At 36.0% G+C, this 20,919-nt stretch overlaps 1 protein-coding gene across 1 annotated transcript in view; it reads right to left on the bottom strand.

Moving 5' to 3' along the window:
• Positions 1 to 20,919, bottom strand: part of LRBA (LPS-responsive vesicle trafficking, beach and anchor containing) — an 874,405-nt gene that overhangs the window by 713,051 nt on the left and 140,435 nt on the right. Inside the window, exons 10-15 of the mRNA XM_006884505.1 lie at positions 20,512 to 20,645; positions 18,415 to 18,523; positions 17,968 to 18,120; positions 5,913 to 6,081; positions 3,755 to 3,834; positions 554 to 616 (exon numbers count right to left, since the gene is read on the bottom strand). Coding sequence (XP_006884567.1) covers positions 554 to 616; positions 3,755 to 3,834; positions 5,913 to 6,081; positions 17,968 to 18,120; positions 18,415 to 18,523; positions 20,512 to 20,645 — 708 coding nt within the window. The remainder of the gene's footprint in view (positions 1 to 553; positions 617 to 3,754; positions 3,835 to 5,912; positions 6,082 to 17,967; positions 18,121 to 18,414; positions 18,524 to 20,511; positions 20,646 to 20,919) is intronic.

Genomic DNA, 20,919 nt, shown 5'->3' with positions numbered 1-20,919 from the left:
ATTTCCTTTATAGTCAAACATTTATAATGTATTTAACTAAAACATATTTATATTCCATCTGCACATATCTTTTATAAATAAACACACACTTTCACTTTTTCTCTCATTTTAGCCTATTAAATTTTCAACACAATGTTTAATTGCGAATACCTTTAAAAACAGGCAAACGGGTTGTTCAACCTAACAGCATTTATTTTTTTTAAAAACCCACAGGGAGAAAACTTTGAAATGAATTTTAAAGTTTAATTCTTTCAAATAACTTTTGTAATTGTTTTCTATTTGTTATGTTGGTTCTTTGAACATATTGGAAGTATCTTTTGAGTACTGTTTCATAAATTTAGTGAGATTAAAAACCTTTCATGATTATTCTTGATGCAGAGCCACCTTGTGGTAATAAATAATATTAAAATGAAAGTTGTTGAAGACTTCATTCCGAGACATATTCATGCCAATTATAGTCATACAATTAGTGAAGATTTTTTTACTCTAAACTATGTCCAAAAGGATAGCTTGAAGAAAAAAAAACCTCAAAAACAGAAAATTCAAATCTTACCTCATGCATAGTGAGCAAATAATTAAGAATGGCCTGTAGCTCATCTTCCTTTACTCCAGAATCCTTTAAAAGCATATATATATTTCATAAGTTAAAGATATTTTTAAACCGTAGATTATATATACAAATGGAACAAGCTGATCAGTTTATATAAACATTTTAAAAAATTTAGCATCAAATCAAATTTTAAAGTAGACATTTTGAGTTATCAAAAGAAGAATACTATTCTCATGTTTTCAGCACTTGTATGAGTATCTAGTTGTCATGTGACACTGAGTCAAAACTAACTCACAGACGACCCTCTAGCAAGTTTTCAGAGGCAGTAAATCACAAGGGAGGTGACTGCTCAACTTTCTCCTGCAGAGTAGCTGGTGAATTTGAAGTGCGTGCCTTTGGGATTAGAGCTTCATACCACCAGGACACCAGAGCTCCGTAAAGAAGCCCCTTGCAGAGACAATGCTTTCACAATACTGTGACTCAAATACAAACCAATAATGCCAAATCCTGACATAGGCTACAATAACAATTAACAACATCAGGGTAATACTCAAACCTATCTCACTCCTGTATATACAAAAGGCAATTTTTTATTTAAAATTAAACTGAAGATTGAATTAATTTCTAAAATTATGAAGTGAAACTTCTATGTATGTAAACTTGGGGAGAAAAACCTCATCCAAAGCTCAGAATTTTACCAATGATTAATCACAAAAAAAAGCTACAACCCCAAAAAAGGAACAAGATGATAAATATGGCAATAAAATTAGTAGACACGGGAATAAAATACAGAAAAGATAAAACAATTTCAAAGGAAAACAGGTATATGAATCCAAAATGAATACTAAACAGTAGGTCCATTTAGCATAAAATTATGTAACAACAGTATATGCTAAACAAAAAAAGAAATTATATACAAAAATACTAAAGAAAATTCTGCCATTAAATGTTGTTGTTGTTTTCCATAATTTTTGGACTCATGTACTTATAACTTGTTAGTCAAATTTGTGTCTTCTAGGTTGCAACACCCCCATGATACATCTTGAAGGATATGTACATGTACAGCCAAGCACAATCAATAAGAGTGCATCTGAATTCCAAAATCAATCTCCATAATAGTCTATGTGTTTCCTACTGCCAAAGGGGCCCTTTAGAGTAGTGAGAGAAGATCTTCACCCTGAAACCCACAGCGTGCCTTTTCAGCAGGAAGTAGCTAAGAGAATACGCCGTCCCCTTTTCCTTATGACTCAGGGTGAAGTCTCTCTCAGGGAGGAGTGATAGGGAATGGCAAAGGATACACTGACAAAGAAGATTAATCAGAACTGGCTTTGACAAGCACTGTGGCATTTGGACAAGAACAAACTGGGAGGAGGGTAGAGAGAATAGTGCAACAATGAATGAGTGGAAGCCCAAAATCTCTGTAAATGTTTATGAAAATTAATAAAATATAATTATAGGAAAAAAAAATTAAAAAAAAATGTTGTTGTTGTTATGTGCCGTAGAGTCGCTTGCGACTCATAGCGACCCTATGTACAACAGCCCTAAACTCCACTCTGTCCTGCGCCAATCGCACTGTCTCTGATACTCCCATACCGATTATCCTAGTCACTGAATCAATCCACCTCATAGAGGGCCTTCCTTACATATAACTGACCTATAAAGCCAAATTATCTCTTCAAAAATATTACATTTTACATCATTTGTAATAGAATATAAAAAATATGATGGCATAATCATTAAAGAATTCAATGCAAACCAAAAGTTCAGCAGTTCAAATCCACCAACAAGTTGCTTTGTTTTAAAGCAACCCCTGAGAAAGAGGAGGCAATCTGCTTCCATGAGATTTAGAGACGTGGAAATAAGCCCCATGAAGCACAGGGTCTCTATAAGTCAGAAATGACTAGATGCAAGTGGGTTTTAGTTTAAAATAAGAGTACAAAGGGACAATATATAATCATTTTTAAAGGTTGAAAGATCTACATAGTATGTTTATACAGACATAATTTTTCACAAAATCCAAACGTCAGGTGGTGGTTTTTGTTAGGTGCTGTCGAGTTGTAGACGACTCTTAGCGACCCATGAATGAAAGACCTGAGCACTATTCATAGAGTTTCCTGAGGTAAGCCATTTCAGAAGTGGATGCCACTCCTGCTTCCAAGCTTGTTTTAATCAGGAAGCTCCACCAAACACTGTCCACTGTGGGCAACCATTATCACATTTAGCACATCAGTGTCACAGTGTTTAGCATCACAGCAACCACAAGTTACATCTGTACAGCCATGCACAGACCAGTGCTATACCACCTAGAAGAATGTTTGATTGAAAAACAAAGGTTGTTTTATTAGGCACCGTTGAGCATACAACAACTCACAGTAACCCTATGAACAAAGGATCTGAACCTTGCCTATTCTGTGCCTCTTCATCATCTATGATATATACAAGCCCACTGCTACAGTCACTGTGTCAATCCATCTTGTCAAACATCTTCACTGATTCTTCATCTTTCCAAGCATGATGTATTTATCCAATGAATGGCCCCTCCTAAAAACATGCCCAAAGTATGGGAGACAAAGCTTTGCCAGTTTTGCCATCTTTGCCTTTAAGGAGTATGGGGCACCCTGGGTAGACTTTCAATAAGCCATTTCATGGATCCTTTGGTAGTCCATGGGATATTCAGCACTATTAACCAACACTGCAACCAAAAGGCACCATTTTTTTTCACCTTCATACAAGGAGCCCCTTAAAAAGAAATCTCCTTGAGGAGCTTTGTTGGCAGCTCAAGAATAGTTCCCAGTACCTAATAAACTCTCACTCGTCACATGGAGTTAGAACTGACTCAGCTGACTCTCCAACAGGTTTCAGATTACAAAGTGTAGTGGATCTAACCTGCCAAAACACTGGGTTTGGTGTTAGCAGTGCAACTCCCCAAAGACTATATCTCTGCTAAAAGGAGCTAAAAGGAGCTCAGTAAGAAGCTTATTGAAAAAATGAATATACTAGAATTTCAACACAAATTTATATAACACATTATAATTATTCCTCTCCAAATATATAATCATATATTCACTTATGAGTCTAAGAAAACAAACACCTTCCAAAAGATTTCCCCCAAGTGTGATAAAAGCAAATAAACCAAGATTATATTTGATACTGAATTACAAACTACAATACATAGCATACTAGTGATAAGCAATATGGACTCACCTTTGTCACTAACTGTTTAATGAACATCAATAAGAATGCTCGTAATGAAAGTATTTCCTTTTCATTAGGTCGTGGTCCATCTTTAAAAAAAAAAATATATATATATTATTTCAAGTATATAAAAATTCTTTAATATGCTCAATTCTAATAAGTTTTTCATTTATTATAAGAAATATAAAAGTAAAAAAAATAAATATGTAGGTGGGTCTTTGACAGAATGACTTCCCCTTTGTGCCTCTGAACTGACAAGCATTCTATCTTATAAGCAATTAGTTGCACAGGCAATGTTCCAAAGGTTAAAATAGGTTATGCTGAAAATAAAATTAAGACATTTGTTCTTAGAATAAAGTGAAAGGATTTCCAAAACATAAAAGTGAGGTAATACATACAATGTATATTCAAAAATAATATATATTTAGTAAAAGTTTCATGGATAATGCTAGTATTTCAACAGAAGTCAAAAAAGGAAAACTAAAATTTGAACATGGATATTATATGTGAATTGAGTATACAAAGAATGTTTACTTACTGTTAACAGTATGTACACAAATGCAAAACTCCCAAAGCACACCTAACCGCACAATATCATTCATGAAAAAGGAGTCATTTTGTTGACTACCTTTAAAATTTCCTCCTCCTCTGGACAATCCCAGTCACACATGGCTCACATTAAGTCAATTTTCATGTCTCAAACACATAATTGCCTAGTAGAAAGCTTTTGAAACCAAACACCCATTGTTTTAATATCCTAAACGCAGTACCTGTTTGCCTCACATATTCTACAATTTTTCCCCCACTAAACACTATTTACTAGTGATTACTGAGCTAGTTCTCAGACCACCTAGGCATAAGACCACCAGGCCATGAACAGATCAATTAGAATAGGAAGAAAATTGTTTCAAATTTGTTCCACATGACAACTTCTAGACAAAGAATAAGTTACAGAGTTGGAATCCAGCTCTTGTATATGAAGGATGAGACTGGACGACAGTCAGTAGTCAATTCAAAAATCAAGATTAAAAAACACAATGAATGAATGGAAATCCAAAATCTCTGTAAATGCTCATTAAAACTATTAAAAAAAAATAAATAAAACAAAACTAACATCCAAGACAGTATGTGCCCTATCTAGAGCACAATCAAGCGGTCATCAAAAAATTCTGACCTGGTTCTTGTCTGTCACAACAATACCAGGTTCAACAGATCCTATAACTTTGTGTGTCCTACCAGTTTTATAAATTATAAACAGCATGTTCCCTGAATATAAATTTAATCTACTATAAAGTGATATCAAAAGTACTAGAGAAATATGAAATCTTTTCTTTGTAAATCACTGAATAGCCAAAGCATTCAAGTACATTCAGAATGTTATGCTGTTCGACTCCAAAGCATCTAGTTTGACTTCAAACAACAGTTCTCAATTTTTATTGGTATATGATCAACTCAAAAAGGCAATAGGTCACAAAGAGAATCTTGCTGAAAATGCCTCAAGGAAGCAGATCCTCATTAAATTACTTTGAAATTGTGAAGCTGAATTTTGAAATTAGAGCTGCTGCCCACCAACACTAAGGTTGCAAAAATAGCCAACACAAAAGAGGAACAGAAGGCCAAGTCAAATGGGATCCCCTAGCTAAAATCTAAACTCCTATACCAAGTCTGTTTACCATACTGACAGTAAGAAAATATAAGTGCTTACTATCCTTTCTGTAAGTCAATCCTGATAATTAAAGAATTACTGAAATTTTATCATTTTGCCTTTATTAGACACAAATACCCTGTATTTCTCAGCACCAACCTAAGTAGCTAATTAAGAATTTTTTTCTCAAATTCAGCACCTTAAACAAGTACTTTAGCTATATTATCTTCACACCAGCATAAGAACTATTCATCTATAAAAACAGCAAGGTATTAACCACTGTCAGTCACAATGTAGAACAACTTCTTAAAACTAACAGTAATATTAAAATTTTGTTATGAAACAAAAAATATGGCATACAAAATATCTCTGTAAATTAAATAAAACAAGACTGAAAAACAAAATGCTGATTTGTAATCTATACTTTATTAATAGTGGAAGGTGCCAAGAAGGCATCTCTGACCCATTCTGACCCTATGTTTAGCAGAACAAAACCCATCTATATACACAAGGATAACCTACCCAATCCTTTTGGAGTGATACCACTTCGATCCTGAGGATTCACTGCCCAGTAGTAATACTTCAGTGTATGTGTGATGAGAAGAACCGTTCCAACTCTCCGAATAGCATTGTAGATGTTAACCGTACCAATGAATTCCGTGGACAGATAAGTGTAGAGTGTTAACTGGACCTAGAGAAACAAATTGAAGAATATAAATATAAGTAGCCCACTAGCATTCTACTCATGACCTGTGAGCGCTCAAGTTTCCTGAATTTAGAACACATAAGCATTATAGGAAGAGAATGAGCAACTTCAAGATATTATGGACAATCAGAAACAAATAGATTCACATAAAAAAACAAACACTTTTATCAAGAAGAGGAGAAGATAGTGACTACCAATCACAATTGTCTTAAAAAAAAAAACCAAACAACTATGAACTGGCGCAATATCTGGATGAAATTCTGGTAAGATTGATAAAAATTAGTTTAATAAATTTTACTGAGGTCAATCCTTAATTATAATGTAAATCTGTTTGTTAGCACTACATTTAAATTTTTCAGCATTGTATTCATTAACAATTATTTCTAAAATTTGGAAGCAGGAGCGGCAACCACTTCCTAAACAACATGCCTCTGGAAACTCTCTGAACTTTGATAAATGGCGATAGTTATACAAAAGCTTCACGCCTTTTATTCATAGGGTCACTATGAGCCATGCTCGACTCGATGCAATCAACAACACAACAGGCATTATAAACATATCAATGTTACATAATTCATATTAAGCAAAACACACACTTTAGGAAGTCAAACAACAAATTTGCTTTTACACCAGCGTTTTAAATATTCTCATCCATTTTTTCTACAAACTATTTCATGAAATGGAAATAATTCTTTGATTCCTATTTAGCAATCAGCAACTATTTAAGATTATGTGTTTTTTAAAAACTCAATTTACTTCTAAAGTTATATATAGCTGTTAAAATTCTAAAATTTAAATCTTGAAGAAAATGTGAAATTAGGAAAACTCAAAGAAAGTAAAAGTATCTCAAAAGAAAGAAAACACAATCAGAATACTAGAAATTACTTTAACAGATGAAAAAATAGAATTGTCGTAATTGCTCACTTATAAAAAACTCATAAGCTAACATTTTAATTCTAAAGCTTGTCTATAAAATCACATATCTTCTCTTTATAAAGAAAAACAGAGTATTTGTCTCATTTCTAACAACTATCTAAATAAATATATTCATTTATTAGCTTTAAAATACAAACTCTTAAAATTTAAGCCAAAATATCACTAAAGTTACAGCACTAGTATTCACCTAAAACTACACTACATTACTTAGAGCAGTACAAAATAAAGTATATCTTTACTCAATTGTCTTGTCTAAACTAACAATTCTCATTTCCTCAATGTTGTTTCTGTTGTTATGTGAAGTCGAGTTGCCTACGATTAATAGCGACCCTATGTACAACAGCCCTAAACTCCGCTCTGTCCTGTGCCAATCGCACCGTCTCCGACACTCCCATCCCAATTATCCCAGTCACTGAATCAATCCACCTCATAGAGGCCCTTCCTCTCCTGCGCTGTCCCTCCACCCTCCCAAGCATGATGTCCCTCTCCAAGGACCAGTCTCTCCTCACAACATGTCCAAAGTATGTTAGACGGAGCCTCAGAATCCTTGCCTCCAAGGAGCCACCCGGTTTAACCCTTTCCAGGACAAATCTGTTTGTTTTCCTAGCAGTCCATGGTATTCTCAATACTCTTCTCCAGCACCACAGCTCAAAGGCATCAATTCTCCTTCTATCCTCCTTGGTCTTTGTCCAACTCTCTGATGCATAACAAGTGATTGCGAAGACCATAGCCTGTATCAGACGCACCTTAGTCTCCAGAGAGACACCATTGCTCTTCAGTACTTTGTAGAGGTCCCTAACAGCAGACTTTACCATGGCAATGCGCCTTTTAATTTCCTGGCTGCTGGTGCCAAGACTGTTGACTATGGAGCCAAGCAAACTAAAGCTGTGTACGATCTCAATCTCTTTATCATCCATCCTGATGCTGCCAGTTGGTCTAGTGGTGAGAATCTTTGTCTTCTTGACATTGAGCCTCAATCCATATTGTAGGCTGCACAGTCCTTAACACTCTGCAGCAGGCGCTTCGGGTCCTCTTCAGTTTCAGCAAGCAGGGTTGTGTCATCCGCATAATGCAGGTTGTTGATAAATCGTCCACCAATCTTGACCCCACATTTCTCTTCATAGAGCCCCGCCTCCCAGATAATCTGTTCTGCATATAGGTTGAAAAGGTATGGAGATAGGATGCATCCCTGGCATACGCCCTTCCCAATTTTGAACCATGCAGTGTTCCCTTGCTCTGTTCTGACGACTGCCTCCTGGTCCAAGTGTAAGTTTCGCATTAGAACGATCAAGTGTTCTGGGATTCCCATTCTTCTCAGAGTCAGCCATAGTTTATTATGATCTACACAGTCAAATGCCTTTGCATACTCAATGAAACAGATATACATTCCTCTGGTATTCCTGTTTTCAGCCAAGATCCATCTAACATCAGCTACAATATCTCTAGTACCACGGCCCCTTCTAAACCCAGCCTGGACTTCTCTTAGTTCTCTGCTGATGTGCTGTTCCAGTCGTTTTTGGATAATCTTCAGTAAAATCTTGCTTGCATGTGAAATCAGTGAGACTGTTCTGTAGTTTCCACATTCGGTTGGGTCACCTTTCTTTGGGATAGGAACAAATATAGATCTCTTCCAGTCAGTCGGCCAAGTGGTTGTTCGCCAGATTTCTTGGCACAACTTGGTGAGCACGTCCAGGGCAGCATCTGTTAACTAAAATATGTCAATTGGTATACCATCTATCCCTGGAGCCTTTGTTTTTGCCATTTCCTTCAAAGCAGCCTGAACTTCTTCTTTCATCACCATAGGCTCTTGCTCATATGTTGTTTCATGAAATTCTTCTGTGTCTTCCAATTCCTTTCGATACAGTGACTCAGTATACTCCTTCCATCTTCTTTAAATACTTCCTGGATCATTTAACATTCTGCTGAAAGCATCCTTAATTATAGCAACTCGAGGTTTGAATTTGTTCTTCATTTCCCTGAGCTTAAGATATGGGATACCAACTGATGTATTTCAACAGATATTGCCCTGCACGTGCTACCAAGATGTGTCAAGAAATATGGAAGACAACTGCTTGGCCAACTGACTGGAAGAGATCCATATTTATTCCCATTAGAAAAAAAGGTGATCTGACAGAGTTGGAAAATTATCAAACAATATTACCAATATCACACACTAGCAAAATCCTGCTGAAGATTATGCAGAAAAGACTTGAACATACATTGACAGAGAATTACCAGAAATACAGGCTGGGTTTAGAAGAGGTCATATCACTAGGGACATTATTGCCAACGTCAGATGGATTTTGGCAGAAAGCAGAGAGTACCAGAATAATTTCTATTTGTGTTTCATTGACTATGCAAAAGCATTTGACTGTGTGGATCACAATAAATTGTACCTAATCTTGAGGAAAATGGGAATCTCAGAACTCTTGACTGTACTTATACAAAACCTAGATTTGAGAAGTAGTCCTCAGAACGGAGAAAAGAAACACTGTACGGTTCAAAATCAGGAAGAAGCACATCAGGGATGCATCCTTTCCCCATACCTTTTCAATCTGTATGCAGAACAGATCATTCATGAGGCTGTGCTTTATGAGAAGGAGTATGGTATTGAGATTGGAGGAAGATTCATTAACAACCTACGATATGCAGATGACACAACTTTGCTTACTGAAACTGAAGAAGACATGAAGCACTTGCTGCAAAAAATCAAGGATTGTAGTCTTCGATATGGATTTAAACTCAACATCAAGAAGACAAAGATTCTCACCATTGGGCCAATTGGCAGCACCACATTAGATGGAGAAGAGATTGAGGTTGTTAAGCAATTACTGCTTGCTTAGATCTATAATCAAGACTCTTAAAGATGAATTGTACTGGGAAAATCTGCTGTCATGGACTTCTCCAACAACTATATCAGTCTAGATACTAAGGTGAGCCAAATTCAGGCCATAGTCTCCTCAATTAGTTGTTATGCTTCAGAGAGTTGGACAATGACTAAGGATGACAGAAGAAGCGTAGATGCCTTCGAGTTGTGAAGGTGGAGAAGAATCTTGAACATACCATGGACTGCAAAGAAAACAGATAGGTCTGTCTTGGAGATGGTAAACCAAGCCTCTCCTTGGAGGCTAGAATTTTGAAGCTCCACCTCACTTACTTCGAGAACATGGCCAAGAGAGATTGGTCCTTGTAGTAGGACATCATACTTGTAAAGGTGGACGGAAAGTGCAGGAGAGGGAGACCCCGGATGAGATGGGGTAACAGTGTGTCAGAATTAGTGAGACTGGATCAGGACAGGGAGGGGTTCAGAGCTGTTGTACATAGAGTTGCTATACATTGCAGGCAACTCAATGGTACTTAACAACTTATGACAGGTTTGGAAGCAGGAGTGGCATCCACTTCTTAAACAACATGCCTCCATAAACTCTATGAACTTTGATAAATGTCGATAGTTGTAGAGGAGCTTCAGGCCTTTTGTCCAGAGGGTCACTACGAGTCACGCTCAACCCAAAGGCAATCAACAACAACAACAACATTATTTTAATATAGTTCACTCAAATACTCATTCTCACTGCTGGAAAGTTGTTTCGATCCAGAATGACTTTCTACTGGTTTTCAAAGGATGTCAATGTTCCTCCTAAAAAGCAGCTGGTAGATCTACATTGTCAAAGTCATACCCCACAAACTATGCTACCTGAGCTCATTTTGATATGCTGCTGTTGTTGTCATTAGGTGCTGCTGAGTTAAGTACGACTCATAGTAACCCTAAGAACAACAGATATGAACCTTATCTTATCTTGTTCCACCCTCACCATCTGTGACACACTGGAGCCCATTATTCCTGTCACAATGTCAATCCATCTGGTTGAGGGTTTACCTCTCCTACTCCACTCTCCACCTTTCAAAACATGATGTCCCTTGCCAAGGAATAGCCTTTCCTAATGACATGCCTAAAGTATGTGAGACAAAGTTTTATTGTCTTTGCCTCCAAGGAACATCCTGGCAATACTTTCTCCAAGATATATATGTTAGTTCTTTTGGCAGTCCATGCGATATTCAATACTATTCTTTTCCAAGATCCCAGCTTACAGGAATCAATTATTCTTCTGCCATCCTTATTCATTGTAAAGCTCTCAGATACATAGTAAGTGATGGAAAAGACCATGGTCTGAATCATTTTGATATAGGTACTGATATTTAAATGGAAAGGCATCCACCACTTGCCACTGAGGCAATATAATCCTTTTTATAACACTGTTCATTTGAACTCCTAACATCTTATTCTTCTAGTTTCGTTCATTCAGCAAGTATTTGCATTCACCTACAGTAAGAAGCTGCACTGCCAACCCAAAGACACAAATTTCAAATTCACCAGTGGCTCTACAGGAAAAAGTGGGCAATCTCCTCTTTTGTTATTTACTCTCTCAGAAAACCCTCTAAAAAGGTGAGATATGATTCGGTACCAACCCAAAGGTATACAAGAACATATATATAGCAAGGGAGCTCTGGTACCACAGTGATAAGGAGCTGCACAGCCAACTAAAAGACAGACAGTTCGAGTCTACCAGCTGTCCCAATGAGAGAAATACAGGCAATCTCTTCCTGTGCAATTTGTAGCCTCAAAAAACCCACTGAAGAGTTAACTATGAGTCAGTTTCAATTCTATGGCAATAAATCTGAGTTTGAATTATATACGTAGTAGGTAAAGCTCTGTGGAACAGGGTGTACTGTGTCCATAAACAAGTCAAAAAGTCAGCAGTTTGAATCCATTAGCTGCTTTGAAGGAGAATAATGGGCAGACATCCTTAGAATTCCAAAGTAGGGTCACTTGTTGTTATTGTTGTTATGTGCCGTCGAGTTGCTTGCAACTCATAGCGACCCTATGTACAACAGCCCTAAACTCTACTCTGTCCTGTGCCAATCGCACTGTCTCTGACACTCCCATCCCAATTATTCTAGTCACTGAATCAATCCACCTCCCAGAGGGCCTTCCCCTCCTGCGCTGTCACTCTACCCTCCCAAGCATGATGTCCTTCTCCAAGGACCATCTCTCCTCACAACATGTCCAAAGTATGTTCGAAGGAGCCTCAGAATCCTTGCCTCCAAGGTGCCACCCAGTTTGACCCTTTCCAGGATGAATCTGTTTGTTTTCCCAGCAGTCCATGGTACGCTCAATACTCTTCTCCATCATCACAGCTCAAAGGCATCAATTCTCCTTCCAACATCTTTGGTCACTGTCCAACTCTCTGATGCATAACAAGTGATTGCAAAGACCATGGCCTGCATCAGATGCACCTTAGTCTCCAGAGAGACATCACTGCTCTTCAGTGCTTTGGAGAGATCCCTAACAGCAGACTTTCCCATGGCAATGCACCTTTTAATTTTCTGGCTACTGGTGCCAAGAGTGTTGACTGTGCAGCCAAGCAAACTAAAGCTGTGAACAATCTCAATCTCTTCACCATCCATCCTGATGCTGCCAATTGGTCCAGTGGTGAGAATCTTTGTCTTCTTGACATTGAGCCTCAATCCATATTGGAGGCTGCAGTCTTTGATCCTCTGCAGCACGCATAAGAAATGACTCAGTGGCAATAAGTTTATATGCACAGCAGAGTCATAATGACGCAGCGGTCAAGCATTCTACTACTAACCAAAGCTGGTGGTTCAAATTCATCACCTGTTGGGCATGAGAATAATGTTTCAGTGTGATCACAGTCTTGAGAACCATAGATGGCAGTTTATGACTGGAATAAACTCAACACAATGGATTATGTATATAGGAGAGTCCTCAGAAGAAAAGACCTGATGATCTGCTCTTCTGAACATTACATATGAAGAAACTCTGTGGGAGTAATACTATTCTGCATATAAAAAAAGAATTGATTCAACAGCAAGCACTCAACAATATCTTAAAGGAACACCATGTCCTTTGGTAACTAAAATCCAGTCCAAAACACAAATTTAACTTAAAAAACAAAGTATACCACAAACACATAAAGACTATAATTGCCAAGTAAGTGGTATAGAGCTACAAAATACTATTAATTAAAAGACACTGTATGATACATTCAAACAGTAAAGAGTTGGGAACTACTTACTCTATGGAAATCTTTGGGACCTAGTTGGCCATAGAGGATATTTGAGTTATAAAGATGAATGCTAATCATTAAAAGCTTTAATATTAATTCGAGACTTTCTGTAAAACAATAAAAAGGTTTGAGCTAGAAAATTATCTGAAAGAGTGATAGGTTAAGAACATACAACAAATAAGGCAAAATAGGGATACTGATAAAAGAAATGTAAAAAGTCAGTCTACTGAGATTGATACTGTAGTAAAGTAAAAACAAACAGGATTTAATAACAACATTGTGAAAGTGATGAAAGTAAAGATGCCAAAATTATTCAGTACTACCAATGAATAACTATTCCCTCATCCATGCATTACCTAATTCAATAACCACACAAATTAAGTGGTAAGATTTGTCTTTCCGAAAACCCTAAAGTCAATTAGAGCAGAAATCAGTTAAGTCTTGCTCATGACCATATTCAGATGAGCAAATACTTGTGAAATAAATAACTAACCATTAAATACAAGAAGATTTCTATCTTCCATTAGATTATAAAGAATACTGACTCTGGATGGAGCAAAATGTCTGGCAAACTACACTGGATTTCTCATAATGCTAAAGAAACTTAAGAGTTTATGACCCACAAGTTCCCTCCAAGGTTCTAAACATAACGTAGTAAGTATTCATTAATTCTTACTCTTTTCTTAAAAAGAGCTCACTCCTCAAATCATATAAGCTTCAAGCCCAATTGGACATGCTCTTTTTGTAACTACATTTATAAAAATAAAAGCTAATACAAACCTGTAAAGATACATAAAGCAGACAGCTTAAACAGAAGGAAAGCTTCATATTACTAAATCAATAGTAAATTCCAAAAAGGAAATTAAGGAAAGTTATTAACAAGTAGAAGATAAGAAATAGGGTATTATAACAGTTAGGAACCAAAGGAACTCATATGATGAAATCATTAAGAAAAATATTACTGCACTGTAATAAGTATCTAATAAAAGGTTTTCCAAACACATCAAAAGAGATCTAAGTCTTACCAATATGTTTGTTAGAAAGAGAAAGCAGTGTCTACTAAAACCATTCAAAAAGGAACTTGAAACAATTCTTTTAAAGAAATAAGGCTGAGGGTTACAGATGAGAAAGAGGTCAAATTTAAAGCTGGAGATAAAAAGCTACAACCTCCAGCTGCCTCCTTTGATTATTTCCAAATGGCAATCAGAGTCAGCAGCTGTTTTCCTCTTTAACATTTGAAAAGTCTCACTGAAAAGTACAATCAATAAAAGCAGTCTGTAGTTTGGGGTTTGCTCCCCAGCCCCCCCTGACTTCCAGAATAAGTTTGTACTTTGTTGTGAGTTGACCTGCTAACCCAACTCTCTGACAGTTCAAATCCCCAATGGGAGAAAGATGGTCAATCTCCTCCTGTATCATTTACATCCTGGGAAACCTACTAGAGGGTCACCTATAAGTCAGTTCTGAGTCAATGGCAAGGAGTTGAGGTTTGTATTTACTCAAACCTAAAACTAGCCCTGGGGGCCCAGTAAATGACACATCAGTATGTCATCAGTATGGCAGTTCAAATCTACCAGTTACTCAGGAGAAAAACAGGTACTCTCCTCCCATAAATACTTAGTGTTGAAAAACCAATGGAGGTTCTCTAAGAGCGGACTTTAAAACTGTGGGTACATCAACCTAAAAGGAGCCTGATAGCATAATGGTTAAAGAAACTGACTGATAATCAAAAGGACAGAGGTTTAAATCCATTAGGCCTATAAGGGAAGCAATGAGGCCATCCGCTTTATGTTTCCATACTTTGTCCTTGAGACTTGGTATGAGTTGAACTAAACTCAATGGGAGTGTGTTTTGGATTTGCTGCTTTTCTTTTCTGTTTGGGGAAGGGTGGTTTTTTGTTTGTTTCTTTCTTTCTTTTCCATTTCAACCTAAAGAAACCTTGATAATACAGTAGTGAAGCACTCAGCTCCCAAGCAGATTGAGCAGTGTGAATTCATGAGTTGCTTTACATTTTGCAGCAAAAAGGTGTGGAAATTTGTTTCAATAAAGATTTAGCCTTGGAAACACGATGGGACAGTTTGCTTTGTCTTATGGGGTTGCTATGAATTATAAGCCATTCAATGACAATGTGTTTGGGATTTGGTTTTTCCAACCTAAAAATTATATACAATACAAATAGATCAAGGAGTTAGAGATTTGGTGGCTGAGAGAAAGGAAAATAATAGCTTTGAAACAAAAAACTCCTAATCAAAGTGGTAAATTATACATACAATTATACAAAGTAATAAAACATTTGTTGCCAGTTCTACTTAATATTATGATTATAGGTTTAGATTAGTCAAAGATTTTTCGCATATATATTTTTACTTGCAAATAATTTCCTTGTAATTACGTAAGTGTAACTACAGTTGCATTTTGAGTAACACAAGTTTCAGTGGCCTGTATCCACTTACAGATGGATTTTGCTTTCCTTTTGCAGTAAGCCCAAGTGTTGTAAATTGTAAACACCATGTAACACTAGTTAACTCCTATGAGCTACATATGAGTAGCCCACCTTCCAAAAACTGCATTAGAGTCACATGGCATTGTAATCAAACAGCCACAGTGTTTGAGCTCACAGTAAAATGGGGGTGGGGGGGAGAATCTAAGTGAAGCAGCTCAACCTCTTTCTTTTCAAGGGCTAACTGTAATTTATTCACAGATTTCTAAATGTGCAGACATCTATTATCCCCAATCCCTACACTTGTTGAAGGGTCAACTATAATCTCTTATCATAACACTAATTTAACAAGTATATAATGTGTCTTTACTATCAGCATTAACAGAAAATTAAAATAATTATGTGATCAGAATATAATGGTAGCCTTTAAAAATATTTGTACCTATAAGAATGAAGCACTTAAGAGAGTAATAGATATGTATGCTAAGAAAGTGAAGAGTACACTGATAATGGAAATCATGTCTATTTGCAACAGAAGAGAGCTACAGTTGCTATGAAAGATGTTTAAACAAAAATTCTTTAATTTTTATTTTATTGTTGTTTTTAAGTGCTGTCAGGTCGTAGGCAACTCATAGGGACCCTGTGAACGAAAGTCCTCAACACTTGTGTGACTTTCATCCTTTCTCCAAGTTCACAGGGTGTGCAGAGGCAAGCTATTATGGAAGCTGATGCCACTCCTGCTTCCAAACTTGTTTTAATCAAGGAGCTCCACCCAACACTGTCCACCATGGGTAACCATTATTGCATTTGACACATCAGTGTCGCAGTGTTCAGCTTCACAGCAACCGCAAGTTACCTTTGTATCTGATATTTTGCAAATATCAGTTTGCAAAAGGAAATAACTGATGAATCGAAACAAAGTGGCAAATCCCATAATCAAAGAAATAGTAAAAGGAATAAAGCAAAAGATTTTATGAATTTGTATTATAACTGAACAGCACATCAAAAACAGCCAAACTATACTACTTATGGGTATCTCAAAAACAAAGCAATATTTATACCACCACAGTTCTATTTTTAAAAATATTAATATTGACTAACAAAATAAAGAAAAAATAAATATGCTGACCTATAAATTTTTCTGAAAAAATATGCATAACTTTTAAAAAGGAATCTATTAAAGCCATAAAATGCTGTCTTCAAATAGATTTGAGGTCCTCACTGGGGGGAAGGCAATTGCCCTTCCTGGGTAATTAATAAATCTACTCTTCTTCAATCCTTACCAGGTTTTCTCACTGCTGAACAAAGATGTTCATCATCTCAGAGCCAGGCAGTCAAAACCAGTGACAGTCTTTACACCTCCTGAGCCTATAAAATTATTTATGAAGCCCAAATAACCCAACTAACCCCATCCTGCTTTATAGATAAGTCCTATACACTCCAGCTTGTTACCTTGTCTCAGGTGCAGCCTCCTATGTAGCCCTGTGTCACGACAAGCTATGCCTCAAGATCTCTAGAAACCAAGAAAAAAATGTAGCTATTTTTTCTGGCCTCCCTGACTCCTTGATCCTCTGCTGCACTTGATTTACCATCCCACAAATTTATGATAGCAAAAAGAAAATCCTTACAATTACTTTTCTCAAAACATAAAAACTTCTATTTTACATTTAAGTAAAGAAGAGTACAAAATGACTATGTAAGTTTGCAGAGACTTAGGTTTTCCATTCATTCAATGTTGCACTTTTCTCCCTGCCCCCCACCCCCAAACTGCTCTTCTCTTTGAAAAGTAAAAGAAAAATTCTTTCATTGTTACACAATCCCTCCCCCAAGTGCACTCCAATATGCAGCCTTCATTCTGGTCATGACAGTAACACCTAACTGGAACCCTTATTCACTGTTGGTGGGAGTGTAAAATGGTGCAACCACTATGGAAGGCAGTGACACTTTCTCAAAAAGCTGGAAATAGAAATACCATTTGACCTAGCAATTCCACTACTGAGAAAATACCCTAAAGAAACCATAACTGCCACGCAAGCAGATATATGCACACCCATGTTTATTGTGACTTTGTTCACAATAGCAAGGAGTTGGAACAACCCTAGTGCCCATCAACAAAAACAGAGATAGAGAAACTGTGTCTATTCACACAATAGAATACTATGCTGCATTTACAAACAAGAAACCCATGAAATATTATACAAAATAGGTGACTCTGGAGGACATTATGCTGAGTGAAATATCTCAATCACAAAAGACAAATACTGCATAGTGTCACTGTCATAAAACAGGACTGACATCGGGGTTGGGGAAAACTTAAGAAAAGAGGGTATAAATAATGTATACTGCATTGAAACAGATGAGGGTGAGAACTGTTTAAAATGAATGTATGATAAAAAAATGAATATGTATTACCTTAGCTGGGGTATGAATCCATATTGCTGGGTTAAGAAGAATATGATCACACAATTGCTTCAGGAGGGGCATGCCATTCTGAAGATTACTAAGATACTTTGAAAATGCAAGGCAGAGTTCAAGAACTGCTCTGCTGACATGGGATTTGGAAGACTGTAAAGAAAAAGTAGTTCAAAGGTTACTAACAACTTGAGACAAATTATACACCATCAATATTAAAAAGCACTGACAAACAAGTTATGCTCAAGCTAAAAACATAAGAAACCTAAAAATCCTATATATTCTAAAAGAGCAATGGGATAAGAAAAAACAACAAAAGATGATTTCTCATTTAGATAATTTTGTGCAACCAAGGAAAAATACTTAACTATAATACAGAATTTCCTACTTACTTAACAGTACAAGTCTATATCCAGAAAGTTAATAATAAAGTACTTCATACTCTACCTTTTCAAGACTATATCCTATTACCAAGAAGCCCTTACAGGCAAGCATCTGCTCCTGCATGGCAATAGAGTTCTTCAATAACTCCATGATAAAAGCCAGCAAGGTTGAACTAGAAGAAAAATGGCAAGGCTTTTTACACTTGATTTTAAAAAAAAACCAAAAACCAACCAACCAATAATAAGGAAAAAAAAAAACACACAGCAAAACCATGATTTCTATGAAACACTATTAATAGATCTTTCCATATCTATTAATTTACCTATTAATAAATAAATACAGGTTCTTTTCTCTTAAAAAGAGTTATCAAAAAAACAAAGAAATGGTTAATGACTAATAGACTAAGTCTTGGATGATAACAGAGGTTTCCTTGACATAGAGATTTTTTACTCAGTCTTGGAAATTTAGAAAAGAAACTTAGAGAAAATATACGTGAAACTAAAAGATTAGAATGAAAATTCTCAAGAAAAACTGGGTTCCAGACTATCCTTGTTTGAACTGAGCAAAAAGCTTCATGAAGGGGAAAAGAATAAAATTAAAGTAAAAAAATTCAGAACACCAAACATCAATTTTGGAAGTGTGTTATTATCCTAATATAAAAAATATAATTCAACAGTGAATCCTGAAGATGTTTTAAACTCAGCAGATGTTACAGCCATGCTCCAGTCTCCGAAACTTGTACAGATACCCAAAAATGGAAGGAAATAAAGTCAACCGTTAATTTCTCTTGAAGGTTCCTAGAAATTCCCCTTGCAAATATAAAAGAATGGCTGGCAGTCAACTTTCTCTTTCCCTTTAATGTTTTTAAATGCCAATCATTACATTGCTGATATTTAAAAAGCAAAAAGAAGCACAGCTTAGGAAAATAACTGATAGAAAGTTTTTATATTATAGTAGCAAAAATTCAATATAATAATACTGTATTAGGGATCATTATTTTTGTTATTATAAAAGTATTCACAAAATACTAGATTTGATGTTTCCTTCACTTTCTAAAAAGTACTTTCTTGCCTAAAGATAATTCACTTAAAGATATTTCATCATTATCTACATAAATAAGTATTAGACATCAAGATATATGTAAAAATATAAATAAAAAAAGATAATTTCAAAAAGGATGAATAGAAAAGCATGCTTAAATGTTTCAACCAGAAAAATCAAACATCCATTTTGATGTAAATACATTCATTAGAAATTATAGTGTCAAAAAATCAAACATGGCAATTTGAGATGTTCTGCCCTCTATATTATAATTTATTCTAGAATGTAAAAGTCCTTGCATTTTCTAAAAAGAAAACTTCAAAAGGAGACAAACTGGCCAAAAGAATAACAAAAAAGGTTAGACAATAAATAAGGATGACAGTCAAAGAATTGTTGACTTTCAATTGTAGTATTAGGGGGGAGTACAGAGTGACTGTCAAAAGAAAAAACAAACATGTCTTGGAGAAGTTACAGCCATAAAGGCAAAAACAGAGACACTTCTCACTTCCTAGGGACATGTTGTCAGGATGGACCAGTATTTAGAAAAAGACATCAAGCTGGGACAAGTGGAGTAACAGAGGAAGAAGAAGAACCGGAGATGGATTGACCTAGGGACTGTACCAAGCTTATCTGAGATACTCAAGCATAGCAGAGACAGCAAGGATGTCTGTCACAGGATAGGACAGGATAGAGGTTGCTCATAAGGCTGCTATGAGCCATAGTCAAGTCAAAGGCATCTAACAGCAACCTCTTACTGAGCATTGCAAAAATCTTGACTGTCAATCATTTAAAGGCATCCAGCTACAAAAATACAAATAGAAAATATAAATTCCCATAATAATTAGCTGCCAGTACCAACTTTAATGGTGCTTCCAATTAGCACAACTTTATACTAAAACTTATTTCTTTTACCCTAAAATATGTTTAGAACTTCCACCTCTATGACAAACAACAATCTAAATTAATACTACTACTGAAACAGATTTGTAATTCTATTTATAGTTAGTTCACAAACTTTTTAAGATTCTCTTTTTATCCCATAACACATTTGAAAAGGAAAGAAGATAAACTGTTTAATACTGTTGAAAGTAATTCTCACACAAAAATAAACATACTCACCATACAGTTAAATCAATCTCATCAGACAAATATTGTCTATAATCCAATTGTGCAAAAAGTGGGAAAAGCACTTGTACTCCTCCAATAGAATGCATAGCGCTTTGGATAGAATGTGTTAAAACTGCCTTCACGTCCTTATAAAATAAAATACACAGTAAGTGTTCCAGTTATTTTTTTTTCCAAAGCAATGAAAAATAAAGCAATACTATAAAAGCACCATCATTAAATGTTTACATCCCTTATGTTTACAAACGGTACCAGAAATTTCTGTAATACTTTTAACTTTCCCTCAAAAGTATGGTTGACTTTGGAGAACATTATGCTGAGTGAAATATCCCAGTCACAAAAGGACAAATATTACATGATGCCACTGTTGTAGAATGGGACTGTCCTTGGGGTTAAGGAGAC

Source organism: Elephantulus edwardii, unplaced genomic scaffold (assembly GCF_000299155.1).
Source record: "Elephantulus edwardii isolate Elephantulus edwardi_28Jun2011 unplaced genomic scaffold, EleEdw1.0 scaffold00034, whole genome shotgun sequence".
NCBI classification, from domain to species: Eukaryota; Metazoa; Chordata; class Mammalia; order Macroscelidea; family Macroscelididae; genus Elephantulus; species Elephantulus edwardii.
The sequence above is the reverse complement of the archived record's forward strand: the minus strand, read 5'-3'. Positions and strand labels throughout refer to the sequence as shown.